This window comes from Taudactylus pleione, unplaced genomic scaffold, assembly GCF_031769625.1.
Source record: "Taudactylus pleione unplaced genomic scaffold, aTauple2 ptg000078l, whole genome shotgun sequence".
NCBI classification, from domain to species: Eukaryota; Metazoa; Chordata; class Amphibia; order Anura; family Myobatrachidae; genus Taudactylus; species Taudactylus pleione.
In genome coordinates this window covers 3,963,266-3,980,967 of record NW_028284480.1, presented here as the reverse complement: position 1 = coordinate 3,980,967, position 17,702 = coordinate 3,963,266, and the positions used below count along the sequence as shown (strand labels likewise).

At 41.9% G+C, this 17,702-nt stretch overlaps 1 protein-coding gene across 2 annotated transcripts in view; it reads right to left on the bottom strand.

The window, feature by feature from the left end:
* The window catches only part of SEZ6L (seizure related 6 homolog like), a 439,056-nt gene that overhangs the window by 56,042 nt on the left and 365,312 nt on the right, over positions 1 to 17,702 (bottom strand). For both annotated transcript variants that reach the window (XM_088467896.1, XM_088467897.1), the window contains exon 10: positions 17,542 to 17,680. In XM_088467896.1, coding sequence (XP_088324022.1) covers positions 17,542 to 17,680 — 139 coding nt within the window. The remainder of the gene's footprint in view (positions 1 to 17,541; positions 17,681 to 17,702) is intronic.

Below are 17,702 nucleotides of genomic sequence, written 5' to 3'. Positions count from 1 at the left end.
GAAGAAACTTAATCTGGGCTACCCATGACTAAGAATGTGGACATTCTTCCAATACCATTAGGTAACTGTTGCACTGTGGTAGAATGTTACGGTATCTTGAGTAAGTATACCTAGTGTATAGTGAAAAGATTCCGTAACCTGTTAGTTGCCAGAGTCTAGCAACATTGAAAGAGTATCAAAGCTCCCTGTTGGCTGTTGATGCCAAGACCTACAGAACAGCAGTGAGAGCATGCTACTGTTACTCACTGTGTAAATACTTAGTAACCGATAATATGTGTCTAAATATGAATACAATGTCATTATATTTTATGACTGAGTTTGCAGTGCTCCTCATCCAGGTGGCCACTTATTTATAAGCATTTTGTTATCAATTTTTCATTTCCCGTATTCTGTGGAGAATAATAGGCACTATAAATTATGCATAGTTAGGTTTCATTTAAATACTGTAAATGAGTTTGAATTTTAACAATCAGAATGCAAATTACTACAGTAACATTTTAATCAGAAAACTATGTTTATGCCCTTTTGCACAGTATAAATTAGTCTTATAACCATGAATTAGTTTAATGCTAGAATGGGTGCCCCCAGGTAATATTACGCAGTTACCCCATATTAGCATCGCTGTTGAAGGAGAACTCCAACCAAAGTTACAAAGATATTAAATAATGATTCCATTTGAGACTGAATATGAATTGTAACAGGTGACTGTCCTAAGGCATTTTGCAGTGTGCATCAGGCATTTGGTAAATAAACTCCTCTCAGGGCATCAGTGCAGCTCTCGGCCTACAGTCTGAATGGGCAGTTACCAGCTTTGCATAGAACCCCTGCAGTGAATCTGAATTGTGTAGGACAGGAGCACAAACAGCTATTAGTCAGTAATCAGTAGCACAGTGGGAAGAAGAGCGGGGAAAGAACTGACAATCATTATTTATTTTTATTAAGTACCTGTATATACTCGAGTATGTCGAGTTTTTAAGCACATTTTTTGTGCTGAAAAAGTACCCCTCGGCTTATACTCGAGTGAAGTGTAGCGCTGACTGGACGGAGTTCGGTCAGCGCTACACAGCACAAACACACAGCCGCCGGAGCCGGCAGCTATGTGTTTGCTGTAATCAGCAGCCGCTGAGAGTCTGTCAGACTCTCAGCGGCTGCTGCTGCTCCCACTGCGGGAGCCATCTTCCGGCTCCCGCAGTGGGTAATGGGAGACACGTCGTCATGACGACGTCTCTCCCATGCAAAGCGGCCGGAGGAGCGGATAGCGGCGGGACCAGGAGCGGGAGTTTCAGGTAAGTGATTTTTTTTTTATTATCACATCTCTCTCTACTGAGGGGGGGGACTACAGGGGGCGATTACTACAGGGGGCACTACCAGGGGGCCATTACTACAGGGGGCGATTACTACAGGGGGCACTACCAGGGGGCCATTACTACAGGGGGCGATTACTACAATGGGGCACTAAAAGGGGGGATTACCACTGGGGGAACTACCAGGGGAGGATTACTACAGGGGGCACTACCAGGGGGGGATTACTACAGGGGGCACTAAAAGGAGGGATTACCACTGGCGGTACTACCAGGGGGGGATTACTACAGGGGGAACTACCAGGGGGGGATTACTACAGGGGGCACTACCAGGGGGGGATTACTACTGGAGGCACTGAAAGGGGGGATTACCACTGGAGGCACTGAAAGGGGGATTACCACTGGGTGCACTACCAGGAGGGATAACTACTGGGGGCACAACCAGGGGGAATTACTACTGGGGGCACTACCAGCTGCTGCCATTTCCCACACTAGGCTTATACTCGAGTCAATAAATTTTCCCAGTTTTTTGGGGTAAAAGTAGGTACCTCAACTTATATTCGGGTCGGCTTATACTCGAGTATATATGGTAAACAGAAAAGTTAAATAAGCTTGCCCAGTTCACAACAGCCCTGCCAATCATTAGTAGCCAATCTGATACTGGGATCTCATATAGCCAGTTTCAATCAGGTTCCAGCTAAAAAGGACTGAAACCCCTGGTATAAGTAATACATATCAAAGTATTTGAAACTCATTTATCAACATCTGAATATTCAGGTGTGCAATTTCTCACAATAAAATGGCAATTTTAATTACAATTACCATTTATTTTATTTTTACTGCATTTGTAGAATTTACATATAAATGCCATATTCCTATAAAGTGCACCTGGATAAAGGTATCTGACGGAAAGCATAAGCCAACATCATGGCACGTAAGGGGATAGGCCAAAATCAAGCCTTTAGTCTGAAGGCTTCAGTAGGCAGGAAAGTCTCTGTAAAGGCAACATATGAAATATTGCTTTTGAATGTTTGAATGTGTTACATTATGAGGCGCAATTGTTATTCAGCAAGGAGAACCCAATCCAACCAGCTTCAGCCAGCTCCCTCCATCCATCAGGAGATGCAAAAGCCCTTTACATTTAAGACTGATCTCTCAACAGATCTCAATAATTACCTTAGGGGAAATGTATCAAACCATTGAGAGAGGGAAAGTGGAGAAGTTGGTCATAGCAACCAATCAGTTTCCAGCTATCATTTTTCTATAAAACGACTGTTAGAAGCTGATTGGTTTCTATGGGCAACTTCTCCACTTTATCTCTCACAAAGGTTTGATGCATTTCTCCCTTATCATTAAGTAAGGGATTTTCTATACAAATAGTTTTGCAAAATATCCATACTAAACACATTATTAAAGCCAATTAGGCACTGGTATTAAAAATCAAATGTTCATGATTTTATGAATTTTTTTTATGGCTAGTAAATGTATGTAACTGGGAATGGGGATGGGACCGACTGGTTCTAAAGACATCATGCCCATTTATCCCTAAGCATGTAATAAGTAGCAATGGCAGAGTAGCAATGTCTTATGGTTGCCTGCTCTCTAGAAATGTACTTTCATTTATCCATCTGCCAGCGACATGTGCCAGCACTGGTTATACAACGTCTGTCATGTGATTGCATTTGACATGCGGTGTCCATAGTGTTCTCTTCCCTAGTGGGATACAACTCTAAATAAGCCTGTTATAGTTTCAGAGACATCTGTAACTGCAATGACTGCACTACAAACAACTACTGTATATATCACACAATTACACTATTCTTCATACACAACTAACAGAATTTTAATTATCACGAACGCTTGACTGTATAAACCCAAGCCTACAAGTATGTTAAAGAATGCCTTCTTGTTTTATCACTCCTTTATTTTGTCAAACATCTTATATCTTGTGTCATTTACATGCTAAACATCTTTTCTGTCAGATTAAAATGGATAATATATACCACCGGCATAGGCTAACCTATCCAGTACAATTTTAGCAGCCTTTGCAGTTTGTTATACAGTACAATCCACAGGCTCATTCAGAGTTTCTGCATACGAATCGACTCATTACTTCAATAATAAAATTTAATTCCAAGCATCCAAAACTGCAATATGTATTACAAACTATTGTTTAGCTCCACATCCTACAAGAAATAACATTTTAATCATAATATCGAGCACTCGTAATGCCACAAGGATAAATAATAACACCCAGAAACCCATTGAGTAACAATATTCTGTTATTTATGTGACTCTCTGTTTATTATCCTTTTTGCACACTTGTGTAATTGTTAATTATTCTGTAATTCAGTTGGAGATTTATTTTCTCATTTCCCAAATTCTAGGACAGGAATAAAAATAAAAGTATAATTTAATATACTGAATGATAAATATTTCCAACATTGAATAAATTCATGACTCTAGCTTGGTCTGGAATAATGATGAGATTTTATTATAGAAATAACCTTATCCTTTTAACTGATACAAGATAAAATATTGTTTACTGTAGCAGAGCAGTGGTATTTGTATGTGTTCCAACAAATGGTTTCGCTAGTACTGTACTTCAAGCATAATAGTGTCTCTATATGAAGCAGGATGTCAAATACATGAATACTAGCTTATAGAGGACAATTACTGCCCAGTACTGATCTTTTCCTCAAATATAAGAAACATTACTTTCAGTAACAACTCCCAATTATGGACATATTCATTATGTTTTCCTGAATAGGCTGGAAATTGCAAGCCTGTTTCACACACGTAAGCAGGTGTAGACAGCATCAAACTGGGGTATACAGGTTCTTCTAGTTCCTTCAGTTACAAAGGGTAGAAAATAATGAATCTGCTGTAAAGGTAAATGTATAGAACAGGTACAATTGGAAATGTACTTTCATTTTCTAAAATATAATAAAACAACATCAGGCTGGTTTAACTTGAGATTCCAAGGAATCTGCATGTCTTCACATCCACGTGTTTTGACCCATGGAACACACTATGGAATGCAGAATGAGGACTTCCAATTTCTCTGTGCAACCTTTTCCAGTGTTGTGGATGCCTTTACCACATATCCAAGGTTTCTCCTAAGCGTTTCATCATCTCTGGGCTTCATCAATCTGTGTTGTTAGTACATTTTCACAAGTTAAAACACAAGGATATAAAGAGCAGCAGATCCCCCTGACTCCGGGTTACACCACCACAGCTCCATCATGGTTACCCCTTCTGGGACTCTCCCAGAGGTGACCTTAGAAGAATTGTCAAGTATGGTGTGTTTGTGATACATAATGGAGTTTTTGTTAAAGAGGAATAGATTGTGATAAGTGAGTTGCTGTTATATGGCTATGTGTTTAGAGGAGGACAGTGTTATGTTATAAGAAAGTGGAAGATTGTTATCCATTTTTATAGTCTGAGTTTGTGCTTGGTTTATGTGTTTAATGGCTAATTTTGTAGTAGTCTTTGGGTTAGTTAATGGTGTTTTGTTAGATCCTGCACATAGGATTAGCATATGACTGTCATAAGTAATATTTTGATAAATGTTATAGAAATAGGAACTGCATTACTACTAGGTTACTGTGAATCTGGGTTTTAATACTGGCTTTTGATACAGGGTTGATAAGGTTTTGGTATGTTTAGTGGTCAATCACAATGTTGACAGTCATAATGTCGACTGGTACATAATGTCGAAAACAAATTTTAAGCTTAACTCCAAGCCTAACCCCAAGTTTATCCCTAACCGTAAATTTCTAATGTCAACATTTTAACTGTGCCAACATTTCATGTGCCAACATTTTGACTACTGTATGTTGACATTTTGCAGGTGTCAACATGTTGGGTGCCTACATTTTAATTAAGTGCCGATGTTATGACATTCAACATTATGGTGTCAACCTTTTTACTGTTGACATTGTGATTGTTAACAACATGACTACATCATGGTTGATACTAGATATATTTGATGATTAAATATATGGCATGTCTCCATAATTAAAGGTTGCAACAATCTATGATACTGTACTTAATCATATTGAAGTTAGTTTTATTATATTATAATGATAATTCTACTCTTGCATTTATATATGGTGAGAACTGAATTTATTATAGTATACTTAGTCCTATTGAAGATGGTATTTTATATTATTTTGTTATTGTTTTTTATATAATAATTAATATGTAGAGGTTTGTTTTTGTCACAGAATAATAAATATTTTTATAATATACATTTACACTGAAATTGGTATGTAATAACACTAATAATATATTTACACACAGATTAATCACAATAATTATAATATTATTCACACACAGTACATCTGTAGATTTACCTGCATTGTTTATAGGATACACAGTTATTAATCACATTAATGCATTTATAGTATTTATTTAATTTAATATTGGTCACTTATGTTACTAAATGATATTGTTTGTATATGTAGCAAGGTATAATTTAGTTAATAAAATAGGAATTTTTAATCACATTAATATAATAAATAATGTATAAATTAATTTAATAATCTTTATTAATTAATTTAATTGCAATAATTGAGGTAGTTGGATTGGTATATATATTTATATATTTATATAACAATGGGTATAGGTTAAGATAATAGTTGGATATTGTTTAGAAATCAATATGTTGTAGGAATAATATATATTTAATTTATTTCACTGATGATATTATTTTGATACTTATTGAGTACTTATTTTTATATCTACTAGGAGATGTTTTAGGCTAAATCTAGGTAACTAAATATCAGTACCATAATGAATTATAGGAGACCAATCAGAATTGTCTAATTCCAATTTTAAATGAATGATGAGTGTTGATTGGAGCATTGACAAATAAAAGACCCGGGAAGGGTAACAGTCGCCTTGCCTTTGTGAAAAAGATACAGCAAAATGCGCGTCGGCGTTAGGCTGTAATAACACAATATTGTGCCCAATTGAATAGAGACTATGCTATATTGTGTATCAACCTGACAGTGATAACGCCTCTACCCGCTGTGAACACAGACAGTGTTATACCCCTTTTCCACCTAAATTCCGGGTCTGACCCGGAGTTGGAACAAAGCGGGATATTCCCGAGTCAGCGCCGCTCACACCGCAGTCGGGTCTGCATAGACCCGGCTTTTGCGAAGTGAAAGTGGATGCTTGGAGATGAAGTCATCTCCAAGAGGCCCTGAAGCCGGACCAATCGGCCGGCTAGCAGCGCACTCCAGGTCTTCGTGACCCGGAGTGCGCTGTTCCCATAGCAGGGTTTCACGGGCTACGCCCGTGTTAAACCCTGCTGGTTACCTGGGTTGGATTGCCGGGTCACTCGACCCGGCGATCCAACCCTCTGCCCTTTTACACCAGGGTGCTGCCCGGGTTAACCCTTCAAAAACCCAGGTTTTAGCTCCGGTGTAAAAGGGGTATTACACAATGGCATCACGGCTACACGCTGTGACTGTGTCCTAGCATTATAAAGCCGGCACAGTGACAGCTAGCAACGGACCGCGGCTGTGGTCATGTTGTTTGCAGGGAGATGAGCCTATAGATAGAGTGAGATCGTGGCATCATGGCTGCATGCTGAAACTGTGTCCGGGCAATATCAAGCCGGCATAGTGACAGTTAACAACGGACCGCTGCTGTGGTCTCATTGTTTGCAGTGAGACCAATCTGCATCTTATAGGGCTATGGATATATATTATAGTTTCAGATACTATGTGCAAATAATTTGGAAGCCTGTGTAAAGGGATTCAGCAACAGATGATAACTAACTATAAGCCTTCAGTAGTGTGACATTAAAAAAGCTAATATTTATTGCCTGCAAGATACTGAAACAATTATCTGTTACATCCTTAGTAAAGGGCGATTGTGTCATTGTAATAGAGACAAAGTAATTCTAAAATCATAACAAGGTGTCTTGGCTGGATACTTTTATTAATACAGGCTTAACCTGCACAACTATAACACATACATACTATATTATGGGACACAGTCGTGGTCTGAATTTATAGCAATACCTCATATGATGAATATGCATATAGTGTCCCTTTAGAAATATATATGTAACAGTGTTGCAACATAAATTGAGGACCACAAGTGATAATATGCTAATTTGCTCCTCTGCAATTGAGTAACACAATATAATAACACTAACGCAGAATTATATGTATGCAATTCTAATAGCTCAGCTTTTACTCTATTGTGCAGCAATCTACTAGTCAGAATGTACACATACAGCGTCTCATAATATTAATGGGACACAGAGATTATTAAAGCCACTCTTTAATTTTCATTACTTTTCTATTCTTATAATTCGCTGATTTTAATACACTTTGTATGTTTATTACTGATATCCAATAAAAGCTAGGTTTTAACATCTATATACCTATATTAACATTATTGTGCATCCAAACGATTGGACTACTTTCTTCTTTTTGTGCTGTGTACTATTTCAATTGTCCAGGGACAGCACCCCTCATATACATCCAGATAACTAAATGGAATTATAATATAAAGAGGGTTATGTTACATAGGTATCATGTACCAACAACTTTAGGGCAACCTATTTGTTTTGTATTTGATACTAGATATGGCCACTCACATGGAGTAAATGTACTTTCATTATAATGTGCACCGCCTTAATATATGGAACACTGACTGTTATGTTCTGGGTTGTTTGTGGACCCGGGGTGGTAGCAGGAGCGAACACAGAAGCAGATTTGAAAATAAAACTAGGATTTTTAATAAGTGCTTGAGTAGACATATGGTGGGAGTAAAAGGGTCAATGTCCAAGTAGAAACAATTAGAGCTGTCCAGGTGTGCAGGTAGTGAAACTGAAAATAATCAATCCAGGTATGCAGGTAGTGAACTGAAAATAATCAAGCCAGGTATGCAGGTAGTGAACTGAAGCGCAGGATGTGAGCAGGCTCAGGCACTCAGGTATGGGCAAAGGTGATGGAGGAAGCGGGGTAGTCCAGTGGGAGCTAGGAGCTGACAACCAGACTGGCAGACAGCGAATTCACAGGAACAGGATAAGCACAGAGAACTCCCTCTCAGCTAGGCTGAGATACACGTTGCACTGGCAAAGAAGGAAGGCACTGACCCTTCCTAAATACCCCATGCCGTGCTGTTACTGGCTGGAGGGAACATGTGACTCCCCAGGATTGGCCAGCCGCATCACATGGCCAGAAGGCAAGATGGCGGCACCCATGCCAAACGGAATGGAGACACCGCCAGGCCTTACCAGCGCAGAGTGACAACAGGCCCGCACAACAACGTGCGCAGCCAAAGCCCCCCGCCAGACACCAGCTCTGCCACCAGACAGCCTGCACCACAATGACCTCACAGGTAACACTCGCCTAGCACCATGCTGAAATACCCTGGCCATGACAGTACCCCTCCCTTTTGGGGTGGCCTCAGGACACTCACCAGGCTTCTCCAGATGGGCAGAATGGAATCTCCTGATGAGCGTGGGAGCGTGGACATCACGAGCATCGGTCCAGCAATGTTCCTCTGGACCGTAACCTTTCCAGTCCAGCAAATACTGTAGATGACCTCTGCGTAGACGAGAGTCCAAGATCTGGGCGACCTCAAACTCAACTCCTCTCTCCGTCTGGACTCGAGGAGAAGCAGGTAGAGCACTATGGAATTTATTCAGGACCAGAGGCTTCAATAAGGAAATATGGAAGGAATTAGGGATTTTTAGGTATGTGGGTAACTGTAGATAGGCCACTGGATTAATGACTTCTGTTATGGAGAAGGGACCAATGAAGCGTGGTGCAAATTTCATAGAAGGAACCCTCAGACGAAGTTTCCGGGTGGATAACCAGACCTGGCTTCCAACTTGCATGCGTGGAACTATTCTACGCTTTCTATCGGCCTGGGTCTTATAGCGAGAGGATTCCTTCAACAAATCAGACCGTACTTGAGTCCAGATGGCAGCAAAATTCTGCACCATGTCCTCCACGGCAGGAACATCGAAAACAGGCAGGCTTCGTAATTCGGGAACATACAACCTGAAATGGCGTTTGGTTAGTTGACGAGTGGTAGGAAGCATTATGTGCAAACTCAGCCCACGTCAGCAAGGCAGCCCAATTGTCCTGGGAAGACGACATAAAAATTCTTAAGAAAGTCTCTAGATCTTGATTAACTCTCTTGGCGGAGCCGTTGCTTTGTGGATGGTAGGCCGTGGAAAAGTTTAACTTCACTTGAAGAACAGAACACAAAGCCCTCCAGAATTTTGCAGTAAACTGCACACCACGGTCAGAGACAATTTCAGCAGGAAGGCCATGTAGACGAAATATGTGTTGGACAAACAACTGTGCCAGGTCAGGGGCAGAAGGTAACTTCTTCAACGGTATATAGTGGACCATCTTAGAAAATCGGTCTATTACAACCCAGATAGTGTTGAAACCTTGAGAGGCTGGCAGGTCTGTGACAAAATCCATGGAGAGATGCGTCCATGGACGTGATGGAGTAGGTAATGGAAGCAATTCCCCAGCTGGAGCTTGTCGTGATGATTTATGCAGGGCACAGGAGGAGCAGGAAGAGATGAACTCCATTATATCTGCCTTCATAGAAGGCCACCAATAGTGTCTTTTCAGGAACTCCAAGGTCTTCCGAGTGCCTGAGTGCCCTGCGAAGCGAGAGGAATGTGCCCAAGTGAGAAGCTGCTTCCTTAATTCTGGGGCCACAAATGATTTTCCCGTAGGAGGCTGAAGTTGTAATGCGGCGAAAACTCTTGATTCCAAGACAGGGGTATTGCTTTGATTTTCAGATTGATCATCACAGAGGAGAGATCTCGATAGGGCATCAGCCTTCTGATTAAGTGCTCCAGACCGGAAGGTCAGGGTGAACTGAATCCTGGCAAAGAATATTGCCCAGAGGGCCAAACGAGGACTCACACATTGGAGGTTTTTGAGAAATAGGAGATTTCTATGGTCCGTAAATACAGTAAATGGAAACTTGGCGCCTTCTAGCAAATATCTCCATTCCTTCAACGCCAACTTTACAGCTAGTAGTTCTTGCTCACCTATGGCGTAGTTCCTTTCGGCAGGTGAGAATTTTTTAGAAAAGAATCCACACGGATGGACTCGGTTGTCCTCATAACGTTGAGACAAGACTGCTCCCACAGCTTCAGATGATGCGTCTACTTCCAACAAAAAAGGCCTGTCCAGATCTGGTTGTCGAAGAACTGGTGCTGAGATAAAGGCCTGTTTTTGAAGATGAAAGGCAGACTCTGCCTCAGGTGACCATTGGGCAGGATTAGCACCTTTGCGGGTCAAGGCTGTAATGGGAGCCAGCAGTGTAGAAAATCCCTTAATGAAGCATCTATAATAATTGGCGAAGCCCAACAATCTCTGGATGGCCTTCAGTGTCTGAGGTCGGGTCCAATCCAGAATTGCTTGTACCTTCTTGGGGTCCATTTCTAAACTGGAGCCAGATATTACATAGCCAAGAAAAGGTACACTGGGCACTCCAAAGACTTCTCCAGTTTGCAGTAAAGGTGGTTTTCTCTCAAATGGGTCAGAACTTCTTTAACATGTTCTTGATGTTTAGCCATAGAGGGTGAAAAAATCAGTATGTCATCCAGATAGACAACAACCGAAACATATAACAAATCCCGGAAAATCTCATTAACGAAACTTTGAAAGACAGCAGGGGCGTTACACAATCCAAAAGGCATTACTAAATACTCGAAATGTCCATCTCTGGTATTAAAAGCGGTCTTCCATTCATCGCTAGCTCGGATACGAATGAGGTTGTAAGCCCCTCTCAGATCTAATTTAGAAAAAATGACAGAGCCCTTGACCCTATCAAACAACTCAGTAATCAGGGGAAGAGGGTATCGATTGTTTACAGTAATGCCATTAAGGCCTCGATAATCGATACATGGTCTTAGACCACCATCCTTCTTGCCAACGAAGAAAAACCCAGCTCCAGCAGGTGAAGTAGAGGGGCAAATGAACCCCTTTGCCAGGTTGTCCCGGATGTACTCGGTCATGGCTTGAGTCTCAGGCAAGGACAGCGGATAGGTACGACCATGAGGTGGTATCTTATCAGGTATCAATTCAATTGGACAGTCCCATTCCCTATGAGGGGGTAAGATATTTGCTTGTTGTTCAGAGAAAACATCGGTGAACATCTGATATTCTTTGGGAATGGCTGAAGAAACTAATGGAACTGTCTTTCTCACAGGTCGAATTTTTGGAAGACAGGATTTCTGACAGTCCATACCCCATGACAGAATCTGCATAGAACTCCAATCAATCCTGGGATTATGTTGACGTAACCAGGGTAGACCAAGAACAATTTCTTGAGAGGCCTCTGATATCACCAGGAATTTTAAGGACAGAATGAAGTGCCCCAATTCGGACCAATACTGGTTGAGTCTCTTTGGTGACTATCCCGTTAGTTAGAGGGCGTCCGTCTATAGAGGTCAGAGAGATGGCATGGTTGAGAGACAAACAAGGAATCTGAAATTTATCTATGAAACTAGATGTTATGAAATTTCTGGCTGCTCCCGAGTCGAGTAGAGCAGTAGCAAAGACTGGTTTGGGTTTAAGATCCAAGGCTAAGGTAATCGTGAAATCATTAATTTTTGGAGACGGGTTCATAACTCCTAACTTGATGTCTCCAGGGTCAGTTAGGATTTGGCATTTTCCCAGTTTACGGGGGCAGGAGATCAGCAGGTGACCGGACTCTCCGCAGTGCAGACAGAGGTTCTTTTGCATTCTTCTCTGACCTTCTTTGGAGAGGTGTGTATGATTCACCTGCATAGGCTCCTCTTCAGTAGGAGAAGGAATGGGACGGGTACAAATGGAGGGGGTAAATGACCTTTGCCTGTCAGTTCTGTTTTTTTCAGCCTGACGTTCCCTGAAGCGTAGGCCAACTTTGATACACAACGAAATCATGTCGTTCAGATTAGTAGGAAGCTCTCGAGTGACTAGATCATCCTTTAGTCGGTCTGACAACCCATGCCAGAAGGTCAAGGTGAGGGCTTCCTCATTCCATTTGAGCTCTGATGCTAAAATTTGAAATTGCATGGCATATTGACTGACAGGACGGACCCCCTGTCTCAGTGTCATGATGTTTGATGATGTTGATACAGTACGCCCAGGTTCATCGAAAATCCTCCTGAAGGATGACACAAAGCCTGCATAATTATCCAGCAGCGGATCTGAGCGCTCCCAGAGTGGGGAAGCCCATTCCAAGGCCTGGCTGGATAACAGAGAGACTATATAAGCCACTTTAGTTCTTGCAGTTAGAAAGTTGTCAGGCTGCAGGGTAAAATGTATGTCACACTGATTTAGGAATCCTCGGCAGAGTTTACGATTGCCGTCAAATTTATTTGGTAAAGGAAGATGTAAGTGGGGAGATGATCTGCCTCCTGTATTCCCAGACGCTGATGCGGATGTAGATGCTGGTACTTCAGGGGTAGAAAAGGAAGTCTGCAAACTATACTGTCGCTTGGACATCTCTTGCAGAAATTGAGCCATCTGATGCTGCATGTTTTCCAGATTTTCTAAACGACCAGAAATGCACCGGAACAAAGCCACTCCTGACTCCTGATCCGTGGCCGGCTCCATGGGGCCAGTGCAAACTGTTATGTTCTGGGTTGTTTGTGGACCCGGGGTGGTAGCAGGAGCGAACACAGAAACAGATTTGAAAATAAAACTAGGATTTTTAATAAGTGCTTGAGTAGACATATAATGTGGCAGTAAATAAAAGTCCAGGAATATATAAATGTGCACAAGAGTTCTGTGGTGGGAGTAAAAGGGTTAATGTCCAAGTAGAAACAATTAGAGCTGTCCAGGTGTGCAGGTAGTGAAACTGAAAATAATCAAACCAGGTATGCAGGTAGTGAACTGAAAATAATCAAGCCAGGTATGCAGGTAGTGAACTGAAACGCAGGATGTCAGCAGGCTCAGGCACTCAGGTATGATCAAGGGTGATGGAGGAAGCGGGGTAGTCCAGTGGGAGCTAGGAGCTGACAGGCAGACTGGCAGACAGCGAATTCACAGGAACAGGATAAGCACAGAGAACTCCCTCTCAGCTAGGCTGAGATACACGTTGCACTGGCAAAGAAGGAAGGCACTGACCCTTCCTAAATACCCCATGCCGTGCTGTTACTGGCCGGAGGGAACATGTGACTCACCAGGACTGGCCAGCCGCATCACATGGCCAGAAGGCAAGATGGCGGCGCCCATGCCAAACGGAATGGAGACGCCGCCAGGCCTTACCAGCGCAGAGTGACAACAGGCCCGCACAACAACGCGCGCAGCCAAAGCCCCCCGCCAGACACCAGCTCTGCCACCAGACAGCCTGCACCACAATGACCTCACAGGTAACACTCGCCTAGCGCCATGCTGAAATACCCTGGACGTGACACTGATATTTTATATAATATATATATATATATATAATAGAGGTGGAGTGGGTGGCACTTGGAGTCTCCGCAACCAGAAAACAAACACAGAAGCAGTCTGTATAGTCAACGTTTCAGGGGAGTAAGCCCTTTTATCAAGACATGTAAAAAAATAGAAAACAAATACAACATATATACCTGAGTGATCGACCAGACATGCTCCATGCAATCCACGTGCACCCGTCTGAGACCCGGTGACGTCATGGGCGTACGACGCACCGACGGTCGGGATCTCAATGGGGGCGTGGTTGAGTGACAAGCCAGTAACCAAGGTGACAGAATAACAGCTATCTGTATACAAACAAACGAACTAGCAATAAGAACATGGTCCAGCCATAGCTGAGTGCATATCTACAATCTGCAAAGCACTCAGCTAGATGTCTCATGACATTACTTAAACATTACTAAGACATAAATCTGATCAATGGAGAGACAAATATATACGATGCCACAGATAAAGATCGGGAGAAACACAGTGATTATACAACCACAACCCTACACGAATATATCATGAGAACGGAATAAATAGAACTAATCGAATACGATAATATCTTAATAGACACCTACATATACAAATCATGATGTTCATACTTGTGACCATATGACCATTAACAATAAAAGGTATCAAATCCTAGCAATACCATAATGCAGACAAAACCATAATGTAAACATATATTGGGAGTCATAGAAAAAAACTGAAAGAGATAATTATAGAAAACAAGATAAGGACAATAACTCATTTAGACCCCACTTGGCCTCCTTCTGTAATAAGCGGCTATCCTGGTCTCCCCCTCTGGGGTCGGGAGGGATCCAGTCAATCATTTTGTATCTAATGGATGACAAATTATGGTGGAAGTCCCGAAAATGTTTTGCAACTGGTTGGTCGCATGCTTTCCCCTCTAGGGCCGCTCTAATGTGGGATCGATGGAGTGCCATCCTTTCTTTCATTTGACGAGATGTATTGCCTATGTAAAAGAGTCCACAAGGACATCTAATATAGTATAGAAAATACTATATACTATATAGAGAATGTGCCGGTTTGGTTGTACCCAATTTGCTGACATCATTATGGACCACTATGTCCTTGATATTCCTCCCTCTCTTATACGAGGGTAAGATGGAGGACCTCTGGAGAGCTGGTAACTTAGGATCACAAGCTACAATAGGCCAGATGTTTTTAGCTGTATTCATTAGATCTTTACTTGCTGTGTTATATTGTTGCGTCCAATCAACACAATTCTGTTGTTTAACCTTTTTCACCACCGCAAGTGCTTGTTCTCTAGACATAGAGAGGGCTCTTTCCTTTGCTCTATTCAGCGATTTATAATGATATCCTCTCATGATGTCAGCAAATTGGGTACAGCCAAACCGGCACATTTTCTAACCCGCAAAGCAGGTAACTTTAAATGTATAGGGTGCATAACATGCAGCTTTTTAGAAACTGGCAACAGTTTCTGTCATCCCCGCATGGGCAAAAGATTCACCATCAAATTTCCACTAACTTGTACAAGTAGATATGTTATATACTATATTAGATGTCCGTGTGCATCGGCAAAACATCTCGTCAAATGAAAGAAAGGATGGCACTCCATCGATCCCACATTAGAGCGGCCCTAGAGGGGAAAGCATGCGACCAACCAGTTGCAAAACATTTTCGGGACTTCCATCATAATTTATCATCCATTAGATACAAAATGATTGACTGGATCCCTCCCGACCCCAGAGGGGGAGACCAGGATAGCCGCTTATTACAGAAGGAGGCCAAGTGGATATATGTATTACAAACGGTACAACCGTTGGGTCTAAATGAGATATTGTCCTTATCTTGTTTTCTATAATTATCTCTTTCAGTTTTTTCCTATGACTCCCAATATATGTTTACATTATGGCTTTGGCTGCATTATGGTATTGCTAGGATTTGATACCTTTTATTGTTAATGGTCGTATGGTCACAAGTATGAACATCATGATTTGTATATGTAGGTGTCTATTAAGATATTATCGTATTCGATTAGTTCTATTTCTTCTGTTCTCATGATATATTCGTGTAGGGTTGTGGTTGTATAATCACTGTGTGTCTCCCGATCTTTATCTGTGGCATCGTATATATTTGTCTCTCCATTGATCTGATTTATGTCTTAGTAATGTTTGAGTAATGTCATGAGACATCTAGCTGAGTGCTTTGCAGATTGTAGATATGCACTCAGCTATGGCTGGACCATGTTCTTATTGCTAGTTCATTTGTTTGTATACAGATCAGGGCCGGATTTCCCGCTAGGCACCCTAGGCACTCGCCTAGGGCCCGGTGGGACCCAAGGGGCCCGTGGACGGGCCCCTTTGCCCGAAGTAATCATCACCCGGCCGTTCACAACTTCACAGCGCTCCCAGAGGAGCACTGCGCGAGTACCGACGTCACGCGGTCCCGCCTCCAAATCCCAGAGAGTCCCGCGCGGCTGAGACAGAGAGACTGTGTGTTGTGTTGTATGCGGCTGCCAGGTATCCTGCGCGCAGCAGTGGCACACTGTTACTGCAGACTCCAGTAACTCACCAGTGGGGTCCCGCCGCCCTGTCGCTCCCAGTCCTGGGCCGCCTCCTCCGTAGTAATGGCCAAAGCTGTCCAATCAGAAGGAAGGAGCTGAAAGAGCAGTGAGCAGCACAGAGGCCACAGGAAGTTCAGGAGCAGCAGTATATAGTGACAGCGGCTGACGGCTGTGGACTTGCGGCTAAGAGGAGGACAGATGAGCCGGCAGAGAGGTGAGGAGTCCCACTGACCAGCGAGGACAGGACAGGTAAATGACAGGCTAGAGATGGAGAATTCTGTGAATCCCAACTGTCATCATTTAGTACTGGTAGGCAGACGTACTGTATGAGTGGGACATTTTGTTATGGGAACTTTTTGCAGTTTTTGGTGTTGAATCAAAAAGAGGTGAAAGATGGTTTTGGGGAGCTGAGTATTTTATTGAGTTAAAGATTATTTAAAAATATGCACACTTTTTGTTTAACTAATTGCACATGAGTAAATCTAGGTACACATACAGCAGCTCCAAAGATGTATTTGCTTCATGTGTGGTTTTATATGCATTTTACATTTTCAGGAATTTGTACATCCAGTTCCAGTTATAATTTTATCTCCCCAAAATGTAATAATATAAGGGGTATAGAAAGCAGCTGAAAAGTAAGTAAGGGTATATACTGTAAAGTCTGTCCTCTTTTTCTGTTGTGCAGATCTGTGTAAAATCAGGTGGCTTGCACTATGAGTAATCTCTGCAAATATATTTTTAGCAAAAATTTACCTATATTTTGGACAATCTGACCTTGTTTAGCTTAGTAGATTTTACTAAGAGATATGGATATGTGTCACATTAATATATTCATTTGCTCACCTCCAAGCACAGTAAATAAGATTACTATTACTGATCTAATAAAATGCACATCATAGGGCCTATTGTTCAGCAATAGTGGCTACCTTAATGTATTTGGTGCCTTGGTCAGCACACACAAGTAGACACAATGAGTCTATTTGGTATCCATTAGGCTGTTTTGAGTTACTCCTATATCTTATATCTGCAACCTTTAGATGCATACGGGACAAAGGTCATCATCATCTACTTCGAAACTTGCTAATGTGTTACTTTTGAATCATAGCATTGTTCTGTTTGTATGGTCACTGCATTCTCAAACCATCCACGTACCACAGCCCTTCCAACCAGATGCAAAGGAAGACCATTGTTAGGCCAATGTACTGTAAGGTAGAAAAGAGGCTAATATTAACTTTGTAGATTGCAAACTTACAACTGAATATCAAGAAATATTCTTCTATCGTCTCCCACATGGATACGCCATATACAGTCTTCTCCCTCTGTGTATAGATCTGGCCAGTTTGGTGACAAAATGACCCCAGCTGGAGTAGAGAGCTCACCACCACACATTGCTAGGAAAAATAAAAAAAAATG